Source organism: Myotis myotis, unplaced genomic scaffold (assembly GCF_014108235.1).
Source record: "Myotis myotis isolate mMyoMyo1 unplaced genomic scaffold, mMyoMyo1.p scaffold_m19_p_6, whole genome shotgun sequence".
NCBI lineage: Eukaryota > Metazoa > Chordata > Mammalia > Chiroptera > Vespertilionidae > Myotis > Myotis myotis.
This window is the reverse complement of record NW_023416368.1, coordinates 80,668,632-80,694,483: the sequence shown is the minus strand read 5'-3', so window position 1 is coordinate 80,694,483 and position 25,852 is coordinate 80,668,632. Positions and strand designations below refer to the sequence as shown.

The following is a 25,852-nucleotide window of genomic DNA, read 5'->3' as shown; positions in this document are numbered from 1 at the left end:
AGGAATAGGTTGCCAGAGAGGAGGGCATGCCAGGGGGTGGGCACAGCACAGGTAATGGTATGGAGGTCAGAGGAAGGTGTAGAGCCTGGCTGCTACCCAGAGGTGCTGTGTCTTAGCCCCCTCCTTGTTGAAGGTGTCATCTCCCCAGGTGGGCAGGACACAGGGGTGACAGGTGCAGGCTGATTTGCCTGGGACTCTGGCTCTGCCGGAAAGCAGGTCAGGGCAGAACCACTGGCAGGAAGGCCTGGCTGCTGGCGGAGGTTTGTGGTCACCAGGAGGGCCCCTGGGCAGATGCCCAGGCCCTGGAAGAACCCAGTTGCTCAGGACCCAGTGTATCCCATGGAGCAGGGTTCAAGTTTTTGTTTTGTTTTTAATATATTTCTTTATTGGTTTCAGAGAGGAAGGGAGAGGGACAAAGAGATAGAAACATCAATGATGAGAATCATTGATTGGCTGCATTCTGCACGCCCCTACTGGGGATCGAGCCCACAACCCAGGCATGTGCCCTTGGCTGGAATCGAACCCAGGACTCTTCAGTCTGCAGGCCGATGCTCTATCCACTGAGCTAAACCAGCTAGGGCAGGGCTTATGTTTTGATGTCATGCAGGGAAGCCACATAGCCTGTTGGGGGTCCAAAGATGGGACGCAATGGGTAACGCCCACATAGAAGGTGCTTTATAATCGGTGGCAAGAGGACTATGTTCCCTTCCCATCTGCCTGTGCTCTTGGGCAAACTCCTTGGCCTCTCCGTGCTTCAGTTTCCCATCTATGGGAGCCTTCTAGGGCTGCCCTGAGGAGTGAATGAGGTCACTTCTGCATCAAGGGCTCAGAAATCGCCCCTGTACACAGTAGGTGTGCAAGACATGTGGCTAGATAAATACATCATAGTAAAACGTTTGTTGATTGCCTACTGCATACTGGAGGTGCTGGAGGAACAAGGGGGGGGGGGGAATACATTGTCTCACCCGCATGGGGAGGTGCTTTGGACAGACAGGGACACTGAGGCCCTGAGAGGGGCTCCCGCTGTCCTCAGGTCACAGAGGGTCAAGGAGCTTACAGGGATGTCTCTGGAATCAGAAGACCAGCTTGTCCTGGAGTCCCAAAGGCCAGGGGCAGGAATGCCCCTCCTGGGCCCTAGGAACCTCTTTCTGCGCCAGGCCCCGCAGGACGCTGGGACGGAGGACAGCCTCTGTACCATGATCTCTGCAGCCAGCTGGCTCAGGTTCAAATCCCCGCGTTCTTACTAGGTGACTTTGGACAAGATGCCTCCCTGCGCCTCAGTTGTCTCACGTGTCTGCTGAGTGTTACAGTTAATGCTTGGAGATTGAATAAATACCCTCATAGGAAGGGGACCCAGGAGACCACGGGGGTGTCTGACACCGCCCCCCTCATCCACGAGTGTGGTTGGGAATGTCCTGAGGATGTGAGTCTGGCCCGAGTGGACCAGAGCAGGAAGTCCGGAGGTAGGAGGGTGCGCAGTTCGGTGCCCCACCCGGACAAAGGCAGGAAGCCTTCGCTTGGATCTCTCTCCCCACCCCCACCCCCACCCCCCATCCCGTCCCCAGTGCCTCCGGCCCCCCACCCAGCTCTGCCGCCCTCCGTTCCGCACCCCTGTCAATCCGGGCCGCGTTTTGCGTGGCTCCGGCCCGGTTTTGGGGGGGAGAGGTGGCCGACTTGGGGGGGGGCGGAGGTGGCTAGCCGCGAGTTGCTGCGGCCGCCGCGGCGGGCGTGAAAAATGCGGCCGCGGCGCGCCCCGGGTCCGGCCGCCCCGCAGCGCCCTCCCCGGAGCGGACGCCAGCGCCCGGGGAGCCGGGGCTGAGCCCCCTCCCCCAGCGCAGCGCCGCGGCCCGGGGGCGGGGGAGCGCGCGCCCCCAGCCCCCTCCCCATCGGGATGCCCGGCTGAGCCAGCCAGGCCAGGACAGGTGCGCGCACCGACCCCCCTCCCCGCCCCCCGTCCGCCCGCGCCCTCCCGCCCTCGCGCTCCCTCCCGCGCACTCGCGGCGGCCGCGGCTCCGAGGTAAGCGCCCGGGGCGTCTGCGAGCGGGGGCTGGGGAGACGCTGCCCTGGGGGTGTCTGTCGGCGCGCGGCTGGGGGGGTTCATTGTCGGCTGGGGCGGCCGGGTCAGGCGCGGTGATTGGGGGGGTCCCGAGGACCCGCCATGGGGAGGGGGCTGGGTTTGGAGCCGGAGGCTTGTGGAGCACCATCACGGGGGGATCTGTCAGCAAAGCCGCTGGAGAGGGGGCTGGATTTTAGAGGGGCTGCTGTGTGGGGGGTTATCATGGGGTCCAATGGCAGCGCCTTGAAGAGGCTGGATTGGGGCCTGGGGTGCTGAATGAGGCTTCGTCATGGGGGTGTCCGATGGCACCGCAGCTGGGGGGTGGGGGGGGACTGGATGTTGACTGGGGGCCTGTATGTGGAGCTATAATAGGGGTTCTGTCGGCACCACAGCGGGTAATTTGTCCGGGGAGGGGCGCTTAAGAGACAATAATGGGGGCTCAGGGCTGCGCCGCTAGGGAGCTGGATTTGGGCCCAGGTTGGGGGGGGGGGGGGTTCGGGATGGGCAGGGGGCCTGCTGGCCGGCGATGAGGACGGGTGTTGGGTGTTGGGGGGGCGGGGCCCTGAGGGCTAAGTCAGGGCCACCCAGGGCTGGGTGGTGGTCCCAGCGCGGTGAGGCCCCTCCATCCCACTTCACCGTCAGCCACCGCACCTTGGACGCCCCTGAGCCCTCTCCAGCCTCCTGCCTGTCTCAGATCGAGTCCAGGGCCCCAGCCACAGGGGAGGGGCCGCGGGGGGCCGAGAGAGCCCGTCTGGATACCGTCTGGATACCCCTCGCTGCAGTGGAGACCCAGGGGGGCTCAGGGGGCCCCCAAGAGCTGACAAAGGGACAAAGAAAGCGTCTCTCTCTGAGAGTGCCAGGCAGGGTGGGGGGCACTGAGTGTGACCCCTCCACTCGTGCAGTGCTCATTGGTCCCCAGAAGGGGGTCGCTTGCCCTCTGTCCTACTCTCTACCTCCAGGTTCCCTCCAGTTGGGGGCACCTCCCCAGACGGGGTGCCATAGGGAACCCCTGCCCCTGCCCAGAATGTGTAGGCATTGGAGCTTGAAGTATTTGCAAGAGTCCCGGGACCGGGGCAGTTCTCACTCTCAGCCCTGTCAGCCCTTGCTGGCTGAGATCTTTGGCATCTTACCCCTGAGGTTGTCATCTCTGACCCCAGATCTGAGGGGAACTGGGGCTTGGGGTTTTAGGGATCTGGATTTGGATTTAAGGAGGAAGGAGGGGGGACCGATGACTGGGGCTGCAGAAGGAACCCCCACCTCATTTGCAAAATTGCATTTCTTCATATTTCTTTGGGTTCCCTCAGCTTCTCAAGGGGCCCGAGATCAAAGTTCAGTGCCCTGGGACACCCCTACCCCTTAAGCTCCCTGGCCCCCATCCCCTTTCCTAGTAGATAGGGTTTCTTTCAAGGATAAAAATTTCAGATGTGTCTGGGCAGTTGCTGAAAGTCTGTTTTGAGAGAGTATAGCATGTGGGGGTCGTGGGTGGGGTTCAGGACTCACCTGAGAGGAGGTGCCAAGCTCTACAGGAAAGTGGCTGGGGGTCGGTGGGGCCCTTAGGAAACCCCTTGGATACCGGGCAGGTGGCAGCCTGCAGAAGCCTCACTGAACTATGGAGTGTCCACCCTGTACGGGCTCATTCCCAAGAGCAGATGGGAAACTGAGGCCCAGAGAGGCAGCAGAGAGGGTGAAGAGGGAAGCCAGGCCTCTCCGCTCCTGGGACTGCTAGATGGGGTCCGGGGAAAGGTGCCCCCACATGAAACCCAAATGCTTTCCCAAAGGTCACCATCCTGGGCTGGGCAGAAGTTAGGCCTGGAGCTTCCAATGCCCTACCCCTCTCAAAAAAAAAAAAAAAAAAAATCAGCATAGAGGAAAAGGCAGGAGAGTGAGAGGTGTGGCCCTAGGCAGGTCTTTCGCCCTCTCTGGGCTTCCATCTCCCCAGGAGGTGCTCTTTGGGTTTAAGAAGCTCAGTGGAGGGAGATGAGGCAGAGACAGGTCACGTAAGAAAGCCCCTGGATTTGTAACCTCGCCATTGTCCTTCCACTTCCCGCCTGCCTCCTGCCAGAGCCGAGCACCCACGGGTCCTCAGGGTGCTGTCACCTTCCCTGCTTTGAGGTGAGAAGCTGTTTCTGAGCCAGCGGAGGTATTGAGTCACCTAGGAGCGGCCGTTCTTGCTCTAGGCTTCAGCTTTCACCTCTGTCCACTGGGTGAGGAAGGTGCTGGAGATTTGTGCTGTAGAAGAGTTTGGCATCTGCAGTGGATGCCCAGGGCTTGTGACAGGAGTTGCTGGGGTTACCTGGGGCTGGACCTGCAAGATAGAAATCAAACTGTCCTTGGAAAGGTGACCCTGACGTCAGCCGGCGGGACAGGGGAGCTGGGTCCCCAGGGGCTGAAGGACGTGCTGGTTGCTGCCCAGTCTCCTGGGATGGAGGGTGTCCCTGGCTGAACCTGGGGTGTGGCCCTGTCCTCTGTGCCTGGCCCTTTGCCAGGTGATGCTGGGGGCCCAGAGAGGACTCAGCCAGGGTTATGACAGGTGGAAGCAGGGAAGGCTGCCTGGAGGAGAGGATGCTGACACTGGGCTTGAAGGATGACAAGGATGTTGCCAGGAGAAGAGGGAGGCAGGGATTCCAGGTGGAAGGAGCAGCAAGGATAGCGGCTGCATGGTGAGTTGCTGGGAGTCCTGAGTGGCTGGGCTGTTTTAAGGGTGGGAGACCATGGATAATGAAGCCTGAGAGTCAGCAGGTGCTGTAAATGCCAAGATAAGGAGTGGGCTTTATCCCAAGAGGAACAGGGAGCCATAGAAGGTTTTAGAGCGGGAGAGTGAATGGGCAATATCTCAGACCTTGAGCAACAGTGAGGAAGAGTAGTTACCAGGAGACAGGCTCCTGGAAACCAAGTTAGCTGCTTGGCACAGTGGTGGACCACCCATCCCGGGAGGTAGGCAAGTGGGGTCGTACAGCCATCTTTCCAGAATCCTGGAAAAATAATTCTGGTATCGGTTAGGTCCAGGTGACCCTCCAGATTCCTTCTAAATTTCCAGGGACTGTGGATTTTCTGAACTGGAATGTTTAAGATACCATGATTCTGAAATCCCAAGTCATTTAAAGGGCTGCAGATTCTCAGACTAATTCCTCTCTAAGACCTAACAGTGATTGGGGTTGACTGTGGGTGGAGCCTCACTTAGCAGAAATAGAAAAACTGAGGCTCCAGGGAGCCCCCAACAGACACAGGCGAGAGCCAGGGCCTAAGAGGTCTGGACCTGAGCCACAGAATTATCTTTTATTTCCACGGCCATTCATCACCTGTCCTGCGGGATGTCCAGATAAAGTGGTGGTAGCATTAAAGCACTAGGAGGAGACTTGGGAGGCTAGGACCCCCACCTTTGGGCAGGGATACGGGCCCCTCACTAGCCGCCCTCGATGACCCTTCACTGTCTGGTCCCAGGGTCCAAAGGTGGTTACCCCAGGGCCTGCAGGGAGGGAGACCCTGTTTAGTGAGGACTACATTCCCCAGGATGCACCTTGGCCCAGGCTAAGCCAGCATTCCAAGGGCAGACCTAGGAGAGAACTTCCCAAATGGAGGAGTCCAGTAAGGGTGGTGGGTTCTTAGGGGAGCCCGCATCCGAGGCAGATGGGGAGACCAGTTACTCAACAAAGGCTGCCAGTGGCCTCCACGTGCTGTGTCCCAGCTGCGTGACGCTGGGGTCCCAGAGGAGGAGGCTTTTGCTCTGTTTGGCCCTCAGTGGGGGAAGGAAACAGACGCAGGCATTGGCCCTCTGCTACATGGGGTCAGGGCCTGGGCACAGTGAGCAAATGGGTCTGGTGAAAGTGGGTTCTGCCCGGTGGATCAGAGAAGATGCACTTTGGAGGGGCATTGCATCTAGGACCATGATGAATGGATAGGAGTTCACCAGAGGCGACCACACGTTCTCTGATAGTTTCAGGAGAGCAGCCTTCCTTTCCTGGAGCAAGAGTCTTTGGGCAGTTGAAATAGCAGATCTGAATGATTGCCCTTAGAGATGGCCACAGCCGTCAGATTAGACTCACCTAAGTTTGAGCCCATCTCTTCATTCCCTCACTCAGGCCCCCTCCTCTGAGCCTCAGTTTCCCCACCAGTAAATCACAGATGCTAGTCTCTCTCTCTCTTAGGGTTCAACATTTAAACAAGAGGATGCAGGCAAAATGCCAGGCATAATCCTGTCTTTTTTTTTCTTACTCCAGTAAAAGGAGTTACTTTGAAAAAACAGAAGGTGTGTCCTCTGGCCCTGATTGCAATGGGAGCCATGGGTCTGTGCTCTCATTTGATAAGCTGACAAGTACTTAATGAGCACCTACTATGCGCCAGGTGCTAGGAACCCAGCAGTGACTGAGGCTGACTGGGCCCTGGCCTTGTCATGCTCACAGCCGGGTGGGGATATGGACACTAACTAGAGAGAGAAAGTAAATCAAGTATAATGAGTGGCCTGAAGACAGTAATATTGGATGATGTAGCTGAGAAGGGCAGGGCTGATGGAGTAGGGAGGGTGTCTGAGAAGGTGGCATTTGAGCTGAGACTTGGAAAATAAGAAGGAGTCAGTCACTCAGAGACCTAGAGGAATAGCATTCCAGGAAGAGGGCACAGCCTGTTCAAAGGCCCCGGGGCAGGAATGTGCCTGACTTATTGGAGGAACTGGAAGGAGGTCCATGTGCCTTGAGCAGAGTGAGTGAAGGGGAGAGAGGGAGGGGACAAGGGTGGGGTTGGGGGAGGTTATACAGAGCCTTGTGAGGGAGGCGGGGCCCTGAGGGCTGTGGGCAGAGAAGGATGGGACCTGACTCAGGTGACCAGTGGTGACTCTGGCTGCTGCAAGGAGGACTGCTGTGGGAGCAAGGGCCAGCGCCATGGGTGGGAGTGGAGTGACTACTGGTCCAGATGGGTGATGATGGGGGCTGGCCAGGTTGAGGCAGTAGAGAGGGAAAGAAGTGGGTGGGTGGAGTAGATTTTGGACTTGCTGATGGATGGATGTGGGGAGGGACTGAGAACCTCTTTCTCTGGGGGCAGGTAATGTTGTGATTAAAAGTGTGGTGTCTGGACCAGATGACCTGGGTTTAAATTCCAGCTTGGCCATTTCCTAGCTGTGCAACCTTGGGCGCATCGCTTACCCACACCGGGCCTCAGTTTCCCACCTGTAAAATGGTGAGAAGAACCCCTCCCACCTACCCCACCAGGATTTTTTTAATTGATTTCAGAGAGGAGGGGAGAGGGAGAGAGAGATAGGAACATCAATGATGAGAGAGAATCATTGATCGGCTGCCTCCTGCATGGCCCCTACTGGGGATGGAGCCCGCAACCCAGGCATGTGCCCTGACTGGGAATCATCCTGTGGCCTCCTGGTTCATAGGACGACGCTTAACTGCTGAGCCACACCGACTGGGCCCCCACCAGGATTTTCTGTAAAGCCCCATAGCACAGGGCTGGGAACACAGTAGATTCTCTGTAAGTGTTTGCTGCTACTTCCCTTCGAATGTCTAATCCTCAGGCTCTGGGAAGAGGAAGGAGGCACAGATTGGGTGGCACGTTCCCCGAGGTCGCCCAGCAAACCCTGGGCCCCTCGCTGTTTCTCTCCATTGATGCACATTTCTCATGACCCATCCCCCGAAGCCCATATCGCTCTGCCCGTGATTCTGCCATTCCTGAGCTGTGACTCACTTGGACTTGTGGTCTGCTCTGACCCCAGGACCTTCCCTTGGGACCTGTTTCCCGCTTTTGTCTTCAAGTTCATTGGCCAGGTCTTCCGTTCCCAGCAGCACTTGGCATAGCCCTGCCTGCGTCCGGCCCAGCATCTCTGAGTGGTGTGTCCCCCTGCCTTTCCTGCCCCCTCCCACTTGGGATCCCTGTGTCCTCCCAGACAGGGCCTCTGAGAGGGGCAGTGACTGGAGGAATTCTGGGTCGGGGCTCAGCCTGGGGTAAAGGAGGGCTCCCAGAAGCCCAAGTGAGTGGGTCTGGGATCCCCATCTTCTGCTCTCAGATGGAGGACACCGAGGGCGGGGACCAGATCTCCTTATCCTCCCTAAAATGGGGCCCTGAGAGCCAAACCTTACTTCCCTCCGTCTCCCAAAACTGGGCCCCAAGAGCAGGGCCTGACTCTGTATTTTCTCCAAGTTGGGGCTGAAGGCAGGGCCTGCCCAGGGCCACCCCCATTTGGGAATCTGTGGGTGCCCAGCCCACCAGCCCCAGCCCAGACTCCCTAGGAGCGAGCCCCCAGCCCCCTTGGGCAGTCTGTTTCTGGGCCCCCTAATGACTCACTGGGAATAAATGGCACTTGAATTTCCTCGAAATGGTTTCAGCATCACCGAGAAAGCAGCCCCCTCTTCCCCATTCCTAGTTACAAGTTGCTGCTTCCGATTTGTCACCTGGTGGCCCAATTTCCAAACTGATTAAATTAATTACTCGGGAGCAACCCCTCCCCATCTGGGCCAAGAGTCCCAGGGACCTCTCCCCCATTCCAGGTCCTGCCTCTGCCACCTGGTCTCCGCTCTGGTTCCCCGAGTGGCCTAGGGACAGGACAGCCTCTCTCTGGGTCTCCAGACTGTGCAGCCCCATAGACAGATGGCACACTGTGGGTGCTCAATAAATGTCGGCAAGAGGCAGTGTAGCCACATGCCTGGGTTCAAATGCTGGCTGTACCCTTCTGTGCTGTGCAGCCTTGGCCAAGTGACTTCACCTCTCTGAGTCTCCATTCTTCCATCTGTAAGACAGAGGTGGTGGGGCTGGTTTCTGTCTCATCTCGGTGTGGACGGGACACGAGTTCATGCATGTGAAGTTCTTGGCCCAGTACCTGGTGCACACATAGTAGGGGCTTCATAACATCTTAGTTGAAATGCCTGCTCTGCTGGGCTTCTGTGGGGTAGATATGCTCAGGTACTCTGAGTACTGTCCTCTTTAAAAGAGGCACTCAGCATTCATTGAGTGCTGACTGCATGCCCAGCTCTGTATCAAGCTCTTGAGACACAGTCCTGGTCATGGCTCAACCCCTGGCCGTGTTGGCACACAGTCGGTGCTCAGAAAATAAATATATCCTTGTAGCTCTTTTATAAGTAGGGACTGTTTATGGGACATTCATTCAGCCAGTGCTTGTTAGCACCTACTGTGTGCCAGACCCCCTGCTGTCATGAAGCTGACATTTTCGTCTGATTCACCAAGGAGGAAGGAAGCCCAGAGAGAGGGAGGATGTAACTCAAGGATGCACAGCCGTCCGTACAGTTTATTTAGCACCTACTATGCGTACCTCATTTACTTTTCATGATAACCAGATGGTGATGGTTATCATGAAGGAGAAACAGGGAGGAGGGTGGGGAATGGAGGAGGATTCACTCTCCGCCTCCCAGGCTGGGGAGAGATGAGTTAACTGGCATTGAGAGAGCATCGGGGGGCCAAGGGGGTCCCTCCACAGCCTCACCATGCCCAGAGCCCCAGGAACACCCTCTAGCTGCTCAGCCAAGTTCCTAGACAGCTCCAGAGCCCAGCGAGGCTGCGACGGGGGCGACTGAGGCAGCTGGAGGAGGCAGCTGTAAGCAGAGCTGGTAACCAGACCTGGATGGTGCAGGGGCCTGGCTGCCAGGCCAGGTTACTCGATCTCCTCAGGGACGCCTGGCCCCGGAGCTGGAATCCTGGGATGGCCGGGCTGACAGGAGCTCCTTCTATGGAACTGGAAATGGGCATCTTGTCCCAACCTTCGCCACGGCAGAGGGAGAAATGGGCTCGGAGGCTGACCCAGGGTCACTGAGGTCCTGCCATGATACCGAGGCCCAGAGAGGGCTAGCTGCTGGCCCAAGGTCATCCAGCAAGGTCACTTCACATAGAGTGAGCATGTGGACCAGGCCCTGTCCTAGTGCCTCGTATTACAGAAGGGAAATCATCTTGACTGGCCGAGGGGGAGAATCCCAGGCGTCCTCCCCGACCCGCGGGACCTTCTTCTGTCCCTTCGATGGTCCCGGTTACTGTGCGTCCGTCCCACGCGAAGCCTTTCACCTGGAGCTGGGCCGCCGTTGACTCACCTCTGCGATGGGGCCTCGAGGAAATTTAAAGCTGCACACGTGCGTGCGTGGTTTTCTGTTGTACGTTGCTGGTCGACACTCTGTCCTTTCAACCCCGTAGCAACGTAAGGTTTGGACTTATATTCGCCCACAGTTGATAGGTAAGGAAACGGAGACCCGGAGAGGGGAAGTGACTGTCGGAGCGCTCGAGGCTGGTGAGAGGCAGAGCCGGGACGTGAACCTAGACCGTGCATTTCGGAGACTGGGCTGCTAACTGAGGCTCCTTGGCGGCTACTGTCGCCTGTCCGGCCCTCATTCTGGGCCTCAGTGTCCCCAACCTGCCAGCGAGAGTGTGAAGGGAAGGGCAGGGCAGGAGGGTGGGTAGATGGCCTGTCAGTAGTTAATTGGGGTCCTTGGAAACTAACAGCCAGGAAGTCATCAATAGGGGGGTGCAGACAGAAGCTCCCTGGGTGCTACGTGTGTACACTCGGACACACAGGCATGTGCACACACACGTGTGGACCGCCCACCACTGCTGGGCACATACTTGTTCTGTGGTTGCTTCCATGGGTACGTGTGAACACACAGATGCCATAACACACGGTAGACGTGAGGGCCCATGGGCGTGCGTGGGGAGGACCCACCCACCGGTGGACACCCATGCATGTGGAGGTGATGAGCAAAGTTGAATCAGGCAAGAGGTCCAATCTGGGTTCAATTCCTTGTGCTGACACTTAGTTCATCAACATACAACAAGCCATTAATGAGCCCAGTGGTGTGCCGGACACTGTGGGGACATGTCACCGGCCAAGATACACCCAGGCCTGTCCTCACAGGGCTCACCTCCAGGGGGGCAGAAAGGCTCTGGATGAGCTATGATGTGGGTGATTAGTTCATTTGGGGGAATCTGTGCATAAGCGGATTTTCTGAGTTATTGTGCACACAGGCCTCTGGAGATCTTGCTAAAATGCAGGCTCTGGTTGGGAGGGTCTGGGAGGGGGCACGGGACTCTGCATTCTAATAGCTCTCAAATGAGGCTGAGGCTGCTGGTTGGAGGACCATTATTTGGAGAAGCAAAGAGTCTAGGGTCTAAAGCAGTGGTTCTCAACCTGTGGGTCGCAACCCCTTTGGCGGTCAAACGACCCTTTCACAGGGGTTGCCTAAGACCATCCTGCATATCAGATATTTACATTACGATTCATAACAGTAGCAACATTACAGTTATGAAGTAGCAACGAAAATAATTTTATGGTTGGGTCACAACATGAGGAACTGTATTTAAAGGGCTAGAAGGTTGAGAACCACTGGTCTAAAGGCTGCTTTGAGAGTCTGACACCATGTGGGGGCGGGGTTGGGACCTGGGGAGGGGTCCAGGGTGGTAGGGGTGGGGAGACTCTAAGGGGACAGCATTTTAGCAGAGACCTGACATAAAGAGGGAGCCTTGTGGGTATCTGAAAGAAGAGGCTTTCAGGTGTGGAGAACATCCTGTGCAAAGGCCCTGGGGCAGGACGGTGCTTGGCATGATGGAGGAACAGCCAGGCCCGTGTGGCTGAAGCAGAGTGTGCAAGGGGGAGAGAGGGAGGAGGTGAGGGCAGGGAGGGGCAGATGAAGGCAGGTCATTCTAGGCCCTGTGGGCCCCTGGGAGGACTTTGGCTTTTACCCGGTGGAAGGTGAGTCCTGGAGGCAGAGGTGACACAGCTCTGACATAGGTGCTCACACAGGCCCTCTGGTGGCTGCTAGGGGAAATGGGCTGAGGGAAGCAAGGACGGGAGCCAGGGAGCCAGGGTGGATGGAGGGTACTGAACTGGTCCACATGGGAGTTGCTGGGGGCTGGCCAGGGAGCAGACTGGGAAGGGGTGAGAGTTCTGGATAAATTAGAAGGACTTGCTGGCATTGGATGTGAGGGTGAGAGCACAGGGCTGGGGGCAGCGCAGGCTTTGGAGGGAGCTCAAGAGCGGTTCCCGGGTGTGGCCTGAGCCCTCAGCTGACACAGGCAGGACCAGGGAAGCAGGGGTTGGGGTGGGGGAGCGACAGCTGTCAGTCAGTAGTTCAATTTGATCTACGCGTTCAGCTCCTTCCGGTGAAAATCCTGACAGGGTTTATGTTTTATCTGTTGTTTGTTTTGGGACTTACCAGCTGATCCAAAAATTTATGCTGAAGCTGTGGGTTTCAAGAGTAGCCCATGCCTGGCCGACGTGCTCAGTGGAACGTGCCTTGTCCTGTGCGTCAAGAGGTCACTGGTTCGATTCCTGGTCAGGGTACATGCCCGGGTTTCAGGCTTCATCCCCTGGAGGGGACATGCAGCAGGCAGCCCATTGATGTTTCTCTCTCGTCAATGTTTCCATCTCTCTATCCCTCTCCCTTCTCTCTCTAAAGTATATATATATAAAAAGAGCTGAAACCGGTTTGGCTCAGTGGATAGAGTGTCGGCCTGCGGACTGAAAGGTCCCCAGGTTCGATTCCGGTCAAGGGCATGTACCTTGGTTGCGGGCACATCCCCAATGGGAGATGTGCAGAAGGTGGCTGATGAATGTTTCTCTCTGATCGATGTTTCTAACTCTCTATCTCTCTCCCTTCCTCTCTCTAAAAAATCAATCAAATATATTTTTTTTAAAAAAAATAAATAAATAAAAATAAAAACAGTAACCCAGACACCCTGGCAGAAAGAAGTGGGAGAAATGTTCCAGAAGGAAATTCCAGCCTCTGACAAACTTATGGGCACTAAGGCAGTGTAACGCCTGGGGGTCCCTTGACGATGGGAGGAGATGAAGTCGGGTGGCCTTGAGGAACTCCCATCCCTGCCTCAGTTTCCTCACCTGAGAGTGGCAGTCCCGTGGGATGGCCTGCCCGAGTTGGAGTGGTAGCTGAGGGGTCAAGCTGAGAGACCCAGCCACAGAGGATAGGTCCTCTGGGTGGGACCTGTCACTTTATCAATTTATAAATTGATGCACAGGACAAGGCACTGTTCCCCGCCCCCGTGGGCGTGCATGCATGTCGCAAGGCTGCAGGCAGGAAGCATCCCCCTCTGCAGGCACGCAGATGTGTGGGTGCATGGGTGCCCTGCATGGCATGGGGTGCACATGCTGGCCACACACTTCCATGCCTGGTGGCAGCTCCCGGTGACCAGGTGCCGGGGCAGGTGGTGGGGCGGCTTCCCGGCAGGCGGGCGCCAGGCGGCTGCTAGCAGAGGCGCCTCAAGTTTCATGGAGAGAAGCAGATGGTCTTAGGGGGCCTGGGGGAGGTGCTAAGGCCTCTGGTAACCCCAGGTGGGGGGGGGGGTAGGCTGAGGCCAGATGCAGTGGGTTGGCCCTGAAGTAGCCCGGACTTCCCTAAAGGAGTCTGTGGGGTTTAGTTCTGTATCATCACCATCAGAATAACTAACGCGAAGACACACAGCATCAGCCTCACACTCGTTAGGATGGCGACGGGCAGAAAACAGGCAATGAGAAGTGGAGGCAAGGATGTGGGGGGATCGGGACACTGCGCTGCTGGTGGGAATGTGAAGCGGTGGAGCCACTGTGGAAACAGCATGGCTTTTTCCAAAAAAGAAACAAACATGGAATTACCGTATGACCCAGCAGTATCACTCCTGGGCCCATACCCAAAAGCATGGGAAGCAGAGTCGCAAAGAGGTTCGCACGGCCCTGTTCCCAGCAGCGTTATTCACCGGAACCAAGAGGTGGAGGCAGCCCGTGTCCATCCACAGGTGATGGACACACACAGAGCGACCCATCCACACACGTCAGCCCTGACACCTGCTACAGCACGGATGAGCCTTGAGGCCATGGTGCTCAGTGAAGTCAGCCAGACACCGGAGGACAGAGATTGTGTGATTCCACTCATAGGAGGTCCCTAGAGGAGTCAGATCCATAGAGACAGAGAGTGGATGGGGGGTGCCAGAGGCTGGGGGAGGGCGAGTTGGTGCTTAAAGGGAACAGAGTTTCAGTGTGGGGACGTGAGAAGGTTCTGGAGACGGATGGTGGGGATGGCTGCCCAACATTGTGAATGGACTTACTGTCACTGCACAGGACACTTAGGAGGGTTAGGATGGTCCTGCCCGGGTCGCTCAGTGGTACAGCATCAGCCCGAGCACCAGAGGGTCACGGGTCCCATTTCTGATCAAGGGCACGTTCCTGGGTTGCAGGTTCCTTCCTCCCCCCTTGGGCATCTGTGGGAGGCAACCAATCCATATGTCTCTCTCATTTCTTTCTCTCTCTCTCTCTCTCTCTCCCCCCGGTTCCCTCTCCTTCCCTGCCACTCCCTCTAAAAATCAATGGGAAAAGTATCCATCATTAATAAATGTTAAAAATGTGTGTGTGTGTGTTTTTTTTTTTATTTTTTTAATATATTTTATTGATTTTTTACAGAGAGGAAGGGAGAGAGATAGAGAGTCAGAAACATCTATGAGAGAGAAACATCGATCAGCCGCCTCCTGCACATCCCCCACTGGGGAAGTGCCTGCAACCCAGGTACATGCCCTTGACCGGAATCGAACCTGGGACCTTTCAGTCCGCAGGCCGACGCTCTATCCACTGAGCCAAACCGGTTTCGGCAGTGTGTGTGTTTTTAAAAAAGGGCACGGAGCAGACAGAGCACCGGAGAGATAAGGGGTACTCTGGCTGGTGTTGTAGGGGAAGGGGGTGGGGTAGGCAAGAGTGGGGCTGGCGGTGAAGTTGTTATTTTAAATTATTATCCCGACGGGAATTTGGGGGGAATAATGAAGGTCCCGGCCGCTGCGGCTCATAAGCGCCATCTGGTGGCGGATACAGGCCACGCCGCTCACCGCCCCCCCCTCTCGCCCGCAGGTGTCACCTCCTGTCCTCGCCATGCGGACCCCGCGAGCGCCCCCTCCCCGCCTGGCCCTACTGCTCCTGCTGCTGCTGCTGGGGGGCGCCCACGGCCTCTTCCCTGAGGAGCCGCCGCCGCTCAGCGTGGCCCCCAGGGACTGTGAGTGGGGGTCCTGGCGAGGGGGGGTTCCGGAAGGAGGGTCTTGTTCCCCAACTGAGCCCGCTGCCCCCCTCCCTCAGGGACTCACGAGGCCAGGCTCACCCCGGCCCTAAATCACACTCCTCTTCCCCAGACCTGAGCCACTACCCTGTGTTCGTGGGCAGCGGGCCCGGACGCCTGACCCCCGCAGAGGGCGCCGAGGACCTCAACATCCAGCGGGTCCTGCGGGTCAACAGGACGCTGTTCATTGGGGACAGGTATGGGGAGTGTCCGGCAGAACGCAGGGCGGGGAGCCTTTGGGGGAGGTTCCATGGTGGGGCTTATTGTTGGGCCGGGTGTGAATGTGTGGACCTCGGGTGGCATTTTTAAGGGTGCTGGGCTCGGGTGTGGTTGGAGCCGGGTGCCTGCTATGGGGTGTTAGCAGATGGGGACAGCTGTTCGGTCAAAAGTCACCGGGTGCCTCCAGGAGGTGCTGAGGAGGTGGCATTTGGTTTGAAACCTAAATGATGAGAAGGCAGCCGCGGGGAGATCTGGGGGAGAGGGGAACATCTGGGCAGAGGGCAGAGGCCGGGACTGTGCCTGGCGGGTTAGAACAGCAAGGAAGTCTGCATGGCTGAGCACAGTGAAGGGGGAGAGAGGAGGAGGAGGTGAGGGCAGGAGGAGACAGAGGCAGATGCTTCAGGGCCTCCTGGCTTGAGGGGAAGGCGGGTTTTTACCTGGAGGCAGGCGGGAGCCCCGGAGGGCTGTAGGTGAAGGGAGGGAGCCTGACTTAGGTGCTCACAGTCGCCCTCTGGTGGCTTCTTTGGGGAGGCAAGTTGGAGAGACTGAGCTAGTCCAGGTGGGAGACGATGGGGCTGGAATGGGGGGTGGCCATGGAGGGGTGAGAAGTAGGTGGATTCTCAATAAACATTAAAGGCAGGGGAGACTGATGTGTTGGATGTGGGAGGGAGGAGAGGTTTGGGAGTTGAGGGTGACTTCCAACTTGTGGTCTGCACCCTCAGAGGACAGAGCTGGACAGAGGAAGGTCAGAGGTGGGAGACAGAGGGAAGCGGGGTCCCAGTTTGGGGGAACAGTCGGGCTCAGAATGGCCGCACTGAATGTGAAATGCCTGTGAGCCTTCCGCGTGGCGCCGCCCAGGAGCCCCCGGCCCCCGAATCTGGAGCTCGGAGGAGGCCGAGCTGGAGACAGGACTGCGGGCCTGGTCATGAGGGTGCAGTCAGTATCAGAGTGGACGAGGCCACCCGGGAGGGTGGGGGAGGCAGGAGGCCAGAGAAAGTCTGAAAGGTAGGAGGGAAGCCTGGTGAGTTTGGGGGGCCGGGCCCTTGTGAGAATGAGTTCCCAGGAGGAGGGGGGACCTGCGGGGGCCAGACACTGTGGAGAGGGGGAGGGGGACAGAGAAGTGACTGCTGTACTTCACACCAGTTGGCCAATGACCTTAGCAGGGCAGGTTTCCATGACATGAGGGTGGGGTGAGCCTGGGGTAGACTGAGAGGTGCTGAGTGGGCACCTGATGAAAGGCATCGGACAGTTCATCATGTCAGTGTAACCCCAGGACAGCGGGTGTCGCCCGAGGTGGCATGCGAAGGCAGGTGGCTGTGCTAGAACTATGAGTCTTTGTAAGGCATGAGGACACGTGCTGGGGTACTCGCAAGCATGTGAGGCATGCCCAGTGTTGTGTCCATGCCCCAGGGGGTGGAATGTGGGGAGAGTGGAGGCCCCCAATCTCACTAACCGCACCCCTCCCTCAGGGACAACCTGTACCGGGTAGAGCTGGAGCCCCCCACCTCCACGGAGCTTCGGTACCAGAGGGTGAGGAGGGGGCGCAGGTGGGAGGAGGAGGGGACAGCCCTTTGGGGCACCCACCGGAGGGAGCTGACATGACAATGGGGAGCAAGATGGACTCGGGCCTACCCGGCAGGGGTTCCTAGGGCTGTTGGGTACCCCTTACCCCTCACCAGCTCCCTGTGCCCCCAGAAGCTGACCTGGCGCTCCAACCCCAGCGACATCAATGTGTGTCGGATGAAGGGCAAGCAGGAGGTGAGTGGGCCTTGGTCACGCCCCGCATCAGCCATGACCACGCCCAAGCCACACCCCAATTCAGCTGGCCACACCCAAGGCAAATCCTCCTCCCCCTTCATCCCAGGCCTGGACCCCGTGTTGTCATGGCTACGCCCTGAGCCTGGCCACGACCCCCAAAGGGTCCCAGTCATGGCCACGTCCTTAGGCTAGGTCTTGCCATAGCCCCATCCCTCAATGGCCGCGGATGGAAAGTAGGCATGGCCATGCCCCATCTCGGCCTATTCTAGCTGTGACCACGCCCCTGATGTGGTGCTGAGACCTGGACACGCCCACACACGGCCCCGCCCTGTACATCCCCACCTCAGTCCTGGCTCTCCTCTGCCCTAGCCACCCCCGCATTGAGGCCCACAGCAATGCCGTGCCCCCCAACATGACCACACGTCTCTCTTCCCTCCCCACCCCAGGGCGAGTGTCGAAACTTTGTAAAGGTGTTGCTCCTGCGGGACGAGTCCACCCTCTTTGTGTGCGGTTCCAACGCCTTCAACCCCCTGTGCGCCAACTACAGTGTGAGTCCCGGCGGCCCCAGGTCCAGCTTCCAGACCTCTGCTCACCTGCCCTCCACTAGCGTGCCCGTTCCCCCGCCCACAGAGCCTCCTACGAGAGCCCTACTGGGTCTGTCCTCCCCACCGCCTCACCCACAGCTCAGGAGGCTTCCCAGGGAGGCCCGTTTAAGGTCAGGGAAGCCCTAGTTATTTGACCTATGACCCAGTAACAGGGTTAACTGGAGTCGACTCTTAGACCCATTTAGAGACCAACAACGTGAGCCCCGGAGAGGTGCCTGGCCACGTCACACGGCATCCAAGGCAGAGACAGGATTCCCCCTGGAGGGAGGTCTGGGGGAGCCCTGGGCTGCCGGGCGTGGCCGAGCTCTGTCGCTCAGGCCCCGTCCCCCTGCAGATAGACACACTACAGCCCCTCGGGGACAACATCAGTGGCATGGCCCGCTGCCCGTACGACCCCAAACACGCCAACGTCGCCCTCTTCTCTGGTGAGTGTCCCCCCAGCTCTGGCCATCTGATAAGGCCCCAGCCCCGAGCCAGGCATGGCGCTTTCCACTCTTGGAGTTGGGGTCATGTAGACGGTGGCTGGGAGACTGTCCAGCTGTGAAACAGGCAGAACCTCAGCCTGGAGTCGGGGCTCCGTGGGAGCTGGGGTTCAGCGGGGCTCAGGGCCTCAGCAGGGTTGGGGCTCAGCCTGGGCTCAGGGTTTAGATGGGGTCAGGGCCCAGCCTAGAGGCAGGCTGGCTTAGGCTCAGGGAGGTAGACTGAGAGTGTGGGAAGATCAAGTATTGACCCACACAACCTCTGGCCTCTACGACCCAGCCGCTCACCTGCTCTCCCCCATCACTCCCATCCAGAAGGAATGCTCTTCACAGCCACCGTTACCGACTTCCTAGCCATCGATGCTGTCATCTACCGCAGCCTTGGAGACAGACCCACTCTGCGCACCGTGAAACACGACTCCAAGTGGTTTAAAGGTGGGATGGACATTCGTCGAATCCCACCACCGCCCCACCAGAATAAGAGTCCCAGCGGAGACAGGGAGGGGACTCCCATCTCATCTTTGGAACCTACTGGCCTCTTTAAAGACCAAGCCAGAGACAAGATTGGCCCTGGCCAGTTGGTTAAAGCATTGTCCCAATGTGCCAGGGTTGCGGGTGGGTTCGATCCTGGGTCAGGACACATGCTAGTATCAACCGATGAGTGCATAAATAACTGGAACTGCAAATCAGTATCTCCCCCCCCCCCCGCCTCCTCTCGCTCTAAAATCAGTGTTTAAAAGGCTATAAAAAGATTGGAGTTGGATCTAAAGTAGAACTTGATGGGAATGGGTGGCTTGGGAGCCCAAAATGGAACTACAAGAGGGAGAGAGCAGGAGCGCAGGTCTTTGACACCTGAGGGAGGAAGGTGAAAGAAAATAGTAGCTGTTGCTGTTTGTGGAAGGTAGACACTGCGGCTTTAGGATTCTGACACTTCCTCTTCCCGCAAAACCCCAAAGCTTGGCGTCTGTTTCCCTTTGCCTGGGTGATCACGTATGTCCCCCCTTCACCATAAGAGCAGCCACCCGGGCTGACGTGTGCCCAGCCCCAGAAGCACCTTTCTCAGGTCAGGGGCTGGGTGCTGACCCCTCCTCTCCCATAGAGCCCTACTTTGTGCATGCGGTGGAGTGGGGCAGCCACATCTACTTCTTCTTCCGGGAGATCGCAATGGAGTTTAACTACCTGGAGAAGGTAATGCCCCATTTCCCCTCCCAGAGAGGCATCCATTCATCACACATGCATCCATTCATTATCTCCTTCATCACCCACCATTATCTCCTTCAAATCATTCATTTACCCATCTATCATCCATCCATCCACTAATCCATTCACCCATTCCTCCATCCCTCTGCCTGCCCATCCATTGCAGCAGCCAGACAGTAGGTGCAAAGACTGCCATTTCCCACTAGTGTGACCTTGGGCCGGTCATTTCCCTTTCCCTGTGCCTCAGTTTCTCCACCTATACAATGGGGATATCAGTAGCCCCTCCCTGGTAGAGCTTTGGGAGGAAAGTAGGAGCTGATGAGAATAAAGTGAACGATCTGTAAGTGTACCTGGTGAGTATCATGACTGCCACGTTGCTAGGATCCTAGTGCCAATCCCCATATTTCCACCGGGGACTCTGACGCCCAGAGAGGTGAGCCAGGGCCAGGCTCCTCCATCCCAGCCCGGGTGGTGGGCAGGGTGGCCTTCGGAACTCAGGGCTCAGGCCCCGCCTGTCTGCTGTCCCCCCAGGTGGTGGTGTCCCGCGTGGCCCGGGTGTGCAAGAATGATGTGGGGGGCTCCCCACGCGTGCTGGAGAAGCAGTGGACGTCCTTCCTGAAGGCGCGGCTCAACTGCTCCGTGCCCGGGGACTCCCACTTCTACTTCAATGTGATGCAGGCCGTCACGGGTGTGGTCAGCCTGGGGGGCCGGCCCATAGTCCTTGCCATTTTCTCCACCCCCAGCAACAGGTCAGTGAACATTGACCGAGTGGACTCGGGGCCCTGGGTGGACAGGAGTGGCCAGGTCCCGCATTCACTCGCTGCCTATAGTCCTAGGCTGGGCAAGATTGGACCCCCACGAGGCACTGACCCCAGACCGCAGTAGAACAAAGCCACACTGACCCCCCAAGAGCCTTTGGTCAGAACTGGGCAGATGGGGGACATCAACACCCCCTGCCTTTGAAGGAGGGGGTCAGAGAAAGCTGCCTGGAGGAGGGGACATGGGAACTAGGCTTCAGTGGGTGTGAGGTGGAGGAAAAGGGAAGAGCATTCCGAGTTGGAGGAACAGCATGTGCAAAGCTGTGAGGATACAATGAACTTGGTGTGTTTAAACGACAGAGAGGAGCCCCTGTGGCTGGAATAGAGGGAGCAACGGGGAGAGTGAGAGTGTGAGGGCAGGGAGGTGACGGGCTAGAGAGGAGCCTGGGTTTTATCCTGGAGCACTAGGGAGCCATGGAAGGGCGAGGAGCAGAAGAAGGAATGGTTGTAAGGGGGCAGGGGTGATGTCTGGGAGACTGGACAGTCAGGCACACGACAGTGGAGGCCGGGACACGGGTGGTTGCAGAGAAGCTGAAATAGGATCCCGTCTGAGCACGGTTCAGGCGGCAGTGACTGGATGGGGCAGGTGGGTGACACGCCGGCTCAGGGGACTGAACATCTGACAGCTCCGGAGGACAAGGACTCCTCCACACACTTGCCTGAGGCAGCGCCTCCACCAGGCTCACCGCTCCCTTCCATCTCCTTCCCCAGCATCCCCGGCTCTGCCGTCTGCGCCTTTGACATGACACAGGTGGCTGCTGTGTTTGAAGGCCGCTTTCGAGAGCAGAAGTCCCCGGAGTCCATCTGGACACCTGTGCCCGAGGATCAGGTGCCTCGGCCCCGGTGAGCGCCCCTCCATTCCCAGACAGGTCCCGGGGTGGGCCTGTCCCCACGACCGACCGAAGGCTGGGGACACCCAGGCAGTTATCTGGCTGTTGCCGAGTTCAGCTGCACCCATTACACAGATGAGGGAAACAAGCCTTGGAGCAGGGCCTTGGGTCCCATGGAGAATCAGAGCCCCTGTATGGGGACCCCTGAACTGCCCTGACCACCCCCTCACCCCCCAGGCCTGGGTGCTGTGCAGCTCCCGGCATGCAGTACAACATCTCCAGCGCCTTCCCTGATGAGATCCTCAACTTCGTCAAGACCCACCCCCTGATGGACGAGGCGGTGCCCTCACTGGGCCATGCGCCCTGGATAGTACGAACTCTGACACGGTCAGTCCCACGTGTGGCTGGGATCCTTGTGGGGCGGAGGGTGAAGATGAAAGCCCAGGTCAGGGTGGTGGGTGGGGAAGGAGGGCGGGGCTGACTATGGATGCGAGGGGGGTGGTGGAGAGCAGTGTTGCTGGAGACAGCATACAGCTCTGAGTACTGGCCGGAGACACAGAGAGACACAGAGGGGCAGAGACACAGAGAGGAGAGAGACACACACAGAGAGAAGGAGACAGAGACACAGAGAGGGACACAGTGAGGGGCAGAGAGATTCAAGGAAAGAGAGAGACAGGCCCCGTGGGAGCCCAGGGTGGGGTCTGTTTTGGAGGAGGGTTGTGTGTAGCTCTGTACCCACACCAATGCCCACCTTGCCTGGTGTGGGCGGTGTCTCTGTGTCTGCCTAGTGGGGGTGGGACCGAGGGGGCTGTGGTGCCAGACTGACCCCCCTCCCCGGCCACAGGCACCAGCTGACTCGAGTGGCTGTGGATGTGGGCGCCGGCCCCTGGGGCAACCAGACTGTCATCTTCCTGGGCTCCGAGGCGGGCACCATCCTCAAGTTCCTGGTCTGGCCTAACGCCAGTGCCTTGGGCACCTCTGGGCCCAGTGTCTTCCTCGAGGAGTTCGAGACCTACCGGCCAGACAGGTGGGGTCTGGCAGAGGCCAGGGGGCAGAGCCAGTGGAGGTGGGGCACAGCCCCTGAGCCTTACTGATCTGCTCACCCCCAGGTGTGGCCGGCCAGGTGGCAGTGAGACAGGGCAACGGCTGCTGAGCCTGGAGTTGGATGTGGCCTCAGGAGGCCTGCTGGCGGCCTTCCCCCACTGTGTGGTCCGTGTGCCCGTGGCCCGCTGCCAGCAGTACTCAGGGTGCATGAAGTGAGTGCCCCCGGGCCCACTGCTGGGGGTGCATGTGTGGGGGGGGGGTTGAGGGGAGATGAGCATGGGAAGAGGGGAAGAGCTGAGTCTGAGTTAAAGGGCCCAGCAGCAGCCTGACTTTTTGAAAGATGCGTGGGGCAGAGGGCACAGCACGTGCAAAGGCCCTGGATGGGACCATGACTGGGGTTTTAGAGGAACAGTGAGGAGGTCCATGTGGCTGGAGGGGAGTCAGTGAGGGAGGGGGTGAGGGCAGGGAGAGGATGGGGGCAGGTCATGCAGGGGCTTGTGGGCCATGGGGAGGACTTGGGTGTTTGCCCCAAGGGAGGTAGGGCCCTGGAGGCCTGTAGGCAGAGGAGGAGTGGGACCTGAGTGACATTTTTTAAAAATATATTTTATTGACTTTTTACAGAGAAGAGGAGGGAGGGATAGAGAGTTAGAAACATCAGTGAGAGAGAAACATCCATCGGCTGCCTCCTGCACACCCCACTGGGGGTGCACGCAACCAATGTACATGCCCTTGACCGGAATCGAACCTGGGACCCTCCAGTCCGCAGGCCGACGCTCTATCCACTGAGCCAAACCGGCTTTGGCCTGAGTGACATTTTTAAGAGCAACAGGAGCAGAAGCTGGGGACCAGGAAGGGGCTGTTTTCCCACCTGTAAAATGGGTGGAAACCAGATGCAAAGTACTGGCCCCCCCTGAGCTCTGTGGGAGCCCCCCACCCTGAGACACCCCGCCCGCACCGCCGTCCTGGCAGGAGTGACGGCATTGCACAGAGCCGGACACACACTCTGGGGCAAGCCCGCTGGACTCCGACCCCGGCTCTGCTGCTCGGGCAAAAGTGAACTTCCCCGGCCTCAGTTTTCTGATCTGTAAAATGGAGAAGGAACAGCCCCCACCGCAGAGACTTTGGCCAGGACTCCGGGGCTGCAGGAGGTGGCACGGTGCAGGAGGCTGTGGCTGATGCCGGTCCCCTGTCTGCCCTAGGAACTGCATTGGCAGTCAGGACCCCTACTGCGGGTGGGCCCCCGATGGTTCCTGCATCTTCCTCAGCCCTGGCACCAGGTACTGAGCTGGGGAGGGGAGGGGGTGTAACCTGCCTGGTGACCAGGGCCCCTCCTCCCCTCGGGCTCCCTGAGTGGGGCTTCTGCTGACTGTTTGTGCCTTGCCCCCATCAGGGCCACCTTTGAGCAGGACGTGTCCGGGGCCAGCACCTCAGGCTTAGGGGACTGCACAGGTAAGTGGGGGAACGGGAGACCTGGGGACCCTCCCCTGGGGTCCTCATGCCCTTCGCAGCCCATGTCCAGGTGGGGGGCACAAACTAGCTTTGGAAGGTCAGGGGGTCCCACACCTGGGTAGGGAGGTAGGTGAGGGACAGAGAGGCCCAGAGACAGACAGACAGACGGGTGAACCGAGGGGACAGAGATGCCCTGGGACAGACAGAGGCACGGACAGGCTTCGAAAGGGACGGAGAGGTCATGAGAGCAGACAGAGGCTGGAGACGGATGCCAAGTGACAGAGATGCCACAGGACAAGCGGATGAACAGAGTCTGAGAGGACAGACAGACCCCAGAGAAACAGAGGCGCCCGAGGCAGGCAGACAGACAGACGGGCAGCGCGGCGACGGCTGGGTGTGGCCCCCTCCCGCCGCCCCTCTCACGCCCCTCTCCCCAGGGCTCCTGCGGGCCAGCCTCGCGGAGGAGCGCGCCGGGCTGGTGTCCGTGAACCTGCTGGTGACCTCGTCGGTGGCGGCCTTCGTGGTGGGCGCCGTGGTGTCGGGCTTCAGCGTGGGCTGGTACGTGGGCCTCCGCGAGCGGCGCGAGCTGGCCCGCCGCAAGGACAAGGAGGCCATCCTGGCGCACGGGGGCGGCGAGGCCGTGCTGAGCGTGAGCCGGCTGGGCGAGCGCCGCGCGGGGGGCCCCGGGGGCCGGGGCGGGGGCGGGGGCGGCGCCGGGGGGCCCCCGGAGGCCCTGCTGGCCCCCCTGATGCAGAACGGCTGGGCCAAGGCCACCCTGCTGCAGGGCGGCCCCCACGACCTGGACTCGGGGCTGCTGCCCACGCCCGAGCAGACGCCGCTGCCGCAGAAGCGCCTGCCCGCCCCGCACCCGCACCCGCACCCGCACGCCCTGGGCCCGCGCGCCTGGGAGCACAGCCACCCCCTGCTCCCCGCCTCCGCCTCCTCCTCCTCCTCGCTGCTGCTGCTCGCCCCCGCCAGGGCCCCCGAGCAGCCCGCGGGCCGCGCCCCCCACGGGGACTTCCCGCTCACGCCCCACGCCAGCCCGGACCGCCGGCGGGTGGTGTCAGCGCCCACCGGCCCCTTGGACCCGATCACGGCCTCCGACAGCCTCCCGCGGCCCTGGAGCCCGCCGCCCACGGGCAGCCTCCGGCGGCCGGGCCCCCACGGCCCCGCGGCCGCCGCCCTGCGCCGCACGCACACGTTCAACAGCGGCGAGGGCCGGGGTGACCGTCCCCGCGGCCGCCACGCCCGGCCCAGCACGGACTTGGCGCACCTCCTCGCCTACGGGGGCACAGACAGGACTGCGCCTCCCGTGCCCTAGGCGGGGGCCCCGGACGCCTCCGCTGTGCCAGCCACGGGGAACAGGAGCGAGAGACCCGGCCCAACGCCGAGTGGGGTGCTCCAGACCCACCCCCCCACCCCCCGTGCGCAGGGGAGGGGCCTCCGCCACAGGAAGCACAAAGGCCTGGCCCCCCACCCTGCCGGGGCCGCGGGACATGAGGCGGTTTGGGGGGGCGGGAGGATGTGCTATAGATTTGAGGTTGACCTTCTGTGCGTGGGTTTGGGTTTGTTTCCAATTTGCGATTGTTGTTTTTTTTTGCAGTTTTCTACCCAATTGCACAACTCCGTTCTTGGGGTGGCGGCCCAGGGCTTGGAGGTGGCGGGATGAGGAGGGGGCCACAGCTGCAGACCCAAGTGCCCCCCCTCCAGGCCCCTCCTTGACCTAGGCTCCTGGCGTGCGTGAGTGTGTGTGTGTGTGTGTGTGTGTGTGCATGCCGTGTTCGTGTGCAAGGGGCCGGGAAGGGGAGGGAGGTGTGTGTGTGAATGCCCACGAGGGCTGCTGCCAGCGTGTGCGTGGCGATGGGCACTCATGCAGGGTGTGTGTCTGTGTGTGAGTGCGGCGGCCCCAGAGGCCTGGGCGTTTGGCTGAGCCAACACAGGGGCTTCCAGAAGGCCAGGGGGGCCTCCAGCTGCCGGTCAGGAATTTGAGGGGAGACAGAGAAGGGGTTTCAGGGACAGAGGCCAGGAGGCCTGCCCATTAGCCACACTGGCAGCAGCTGTGTAAACGTCTTGGGGGGCAGCAAAGGTGGGTGGCCCTCTGTAAATATGGCCCCAGGGTGGTCAGAGGGTCCCACACCACCAGTCCCCTTGTGACCTCCCCTCCGACCTCCAGCTGACCATGCATGCCAGCTGAGTGGCCAGCTGAGACTTGGACCCTCTCTGGAATTTGCCTCCCCAACCCCCTCCCGATCAATAAAACTGTTTACAACCACCGGCCCCCAAGGCTCTGGGTCTGCTCTGTCTCCCAGGGGTGGGGCCTGGGCAGTGGCAGGGCCCTGAACAGTTGGGAGCACCCGCAAGACTCACGGCTGGGTCAC

The 25,852-nt window shown here is 59.5% G+C and overlaps 1 protein-coding gene across 4 annotated transcripts; it reads left to right on the top strand.

The window, feature by feature from the left end:
- The first annotated feature begins 1,648 nt into the window (after positions 1–1,648).
- Positions 1,649–25,751, top strand: SEMA6B (semaphorin 6B). Of its 4 annotated transcripts, none has more exons than XM_036313977.1 (17): positions 1,649–1,922; positions 14,871–15,012; positions 15,146–15,269; positions 16,761–16,821; positions 16,987–17,049; positions 17,496–17,597; positions 17,989–18,079; positions 18,449–18,568; positions 19,233–19,321; positions 19,865–20,082; positions 20,863–20,994; positions 21,219–21,368; positions 21,826–22,008; positions 22,091–22,237; positions 23,225–23,302; positions 23,416–23,474; positions 23,912–25,751. In XM_036313977.1, the coding sequence occupies exons 2-17, from the start codon at positions 14,892–14,894 to the stop codon at positions 24,793–24,795; spliced, it is 2,622 nt and encodes an 873-aa protein (XP_036169870.1). In that variant the 5' UTR covers positions 1,649–1,922; positions 14,871–14,891; the 3' UTR covers positions 24,796–25,751. The 4 variants fall into 4 exon arrangements, with proteins under 4 accessions (XP_036169870.1, XP_036169869.1, XP_036169867.1 ...); XM_036313976.1 differs by lacking the exon at positions 1,649–1,922 and adding an exon at positions 1,965–2,017; XM_036313974.1 differs by lacking the exon at positions 1,649–1,922 and adding an exon at positions 4,620–4,716 and having other exon boundaries at positions 18,452–18,568.
- The last annotated feature ends 101 nt before the right edge of the window (positions 25,752–25,852 follow it).

What these genes read in the sequence shown, in the direction of transcription:
- SEMA6B (XM_036313973.1), top strand. An exon ending in CAACGTCGCCCTCTTCTCTG is followed by an intron (nt 18,080 to 18,448) that starts GTGAGTGTCCCC and finishes ACTCCCATCCAG; the next exon opens with AAGGAATGCTCTTCACAGCC. An exon ending in ATAGTACGAACTCTGACACG is followed by an intron (nt 21,369 to 21,825) that starts GTCAGTCCCACG and finishes CCCCGGCCACAG; the next exon opens with GCACCAGCTGACTCGAGTGG.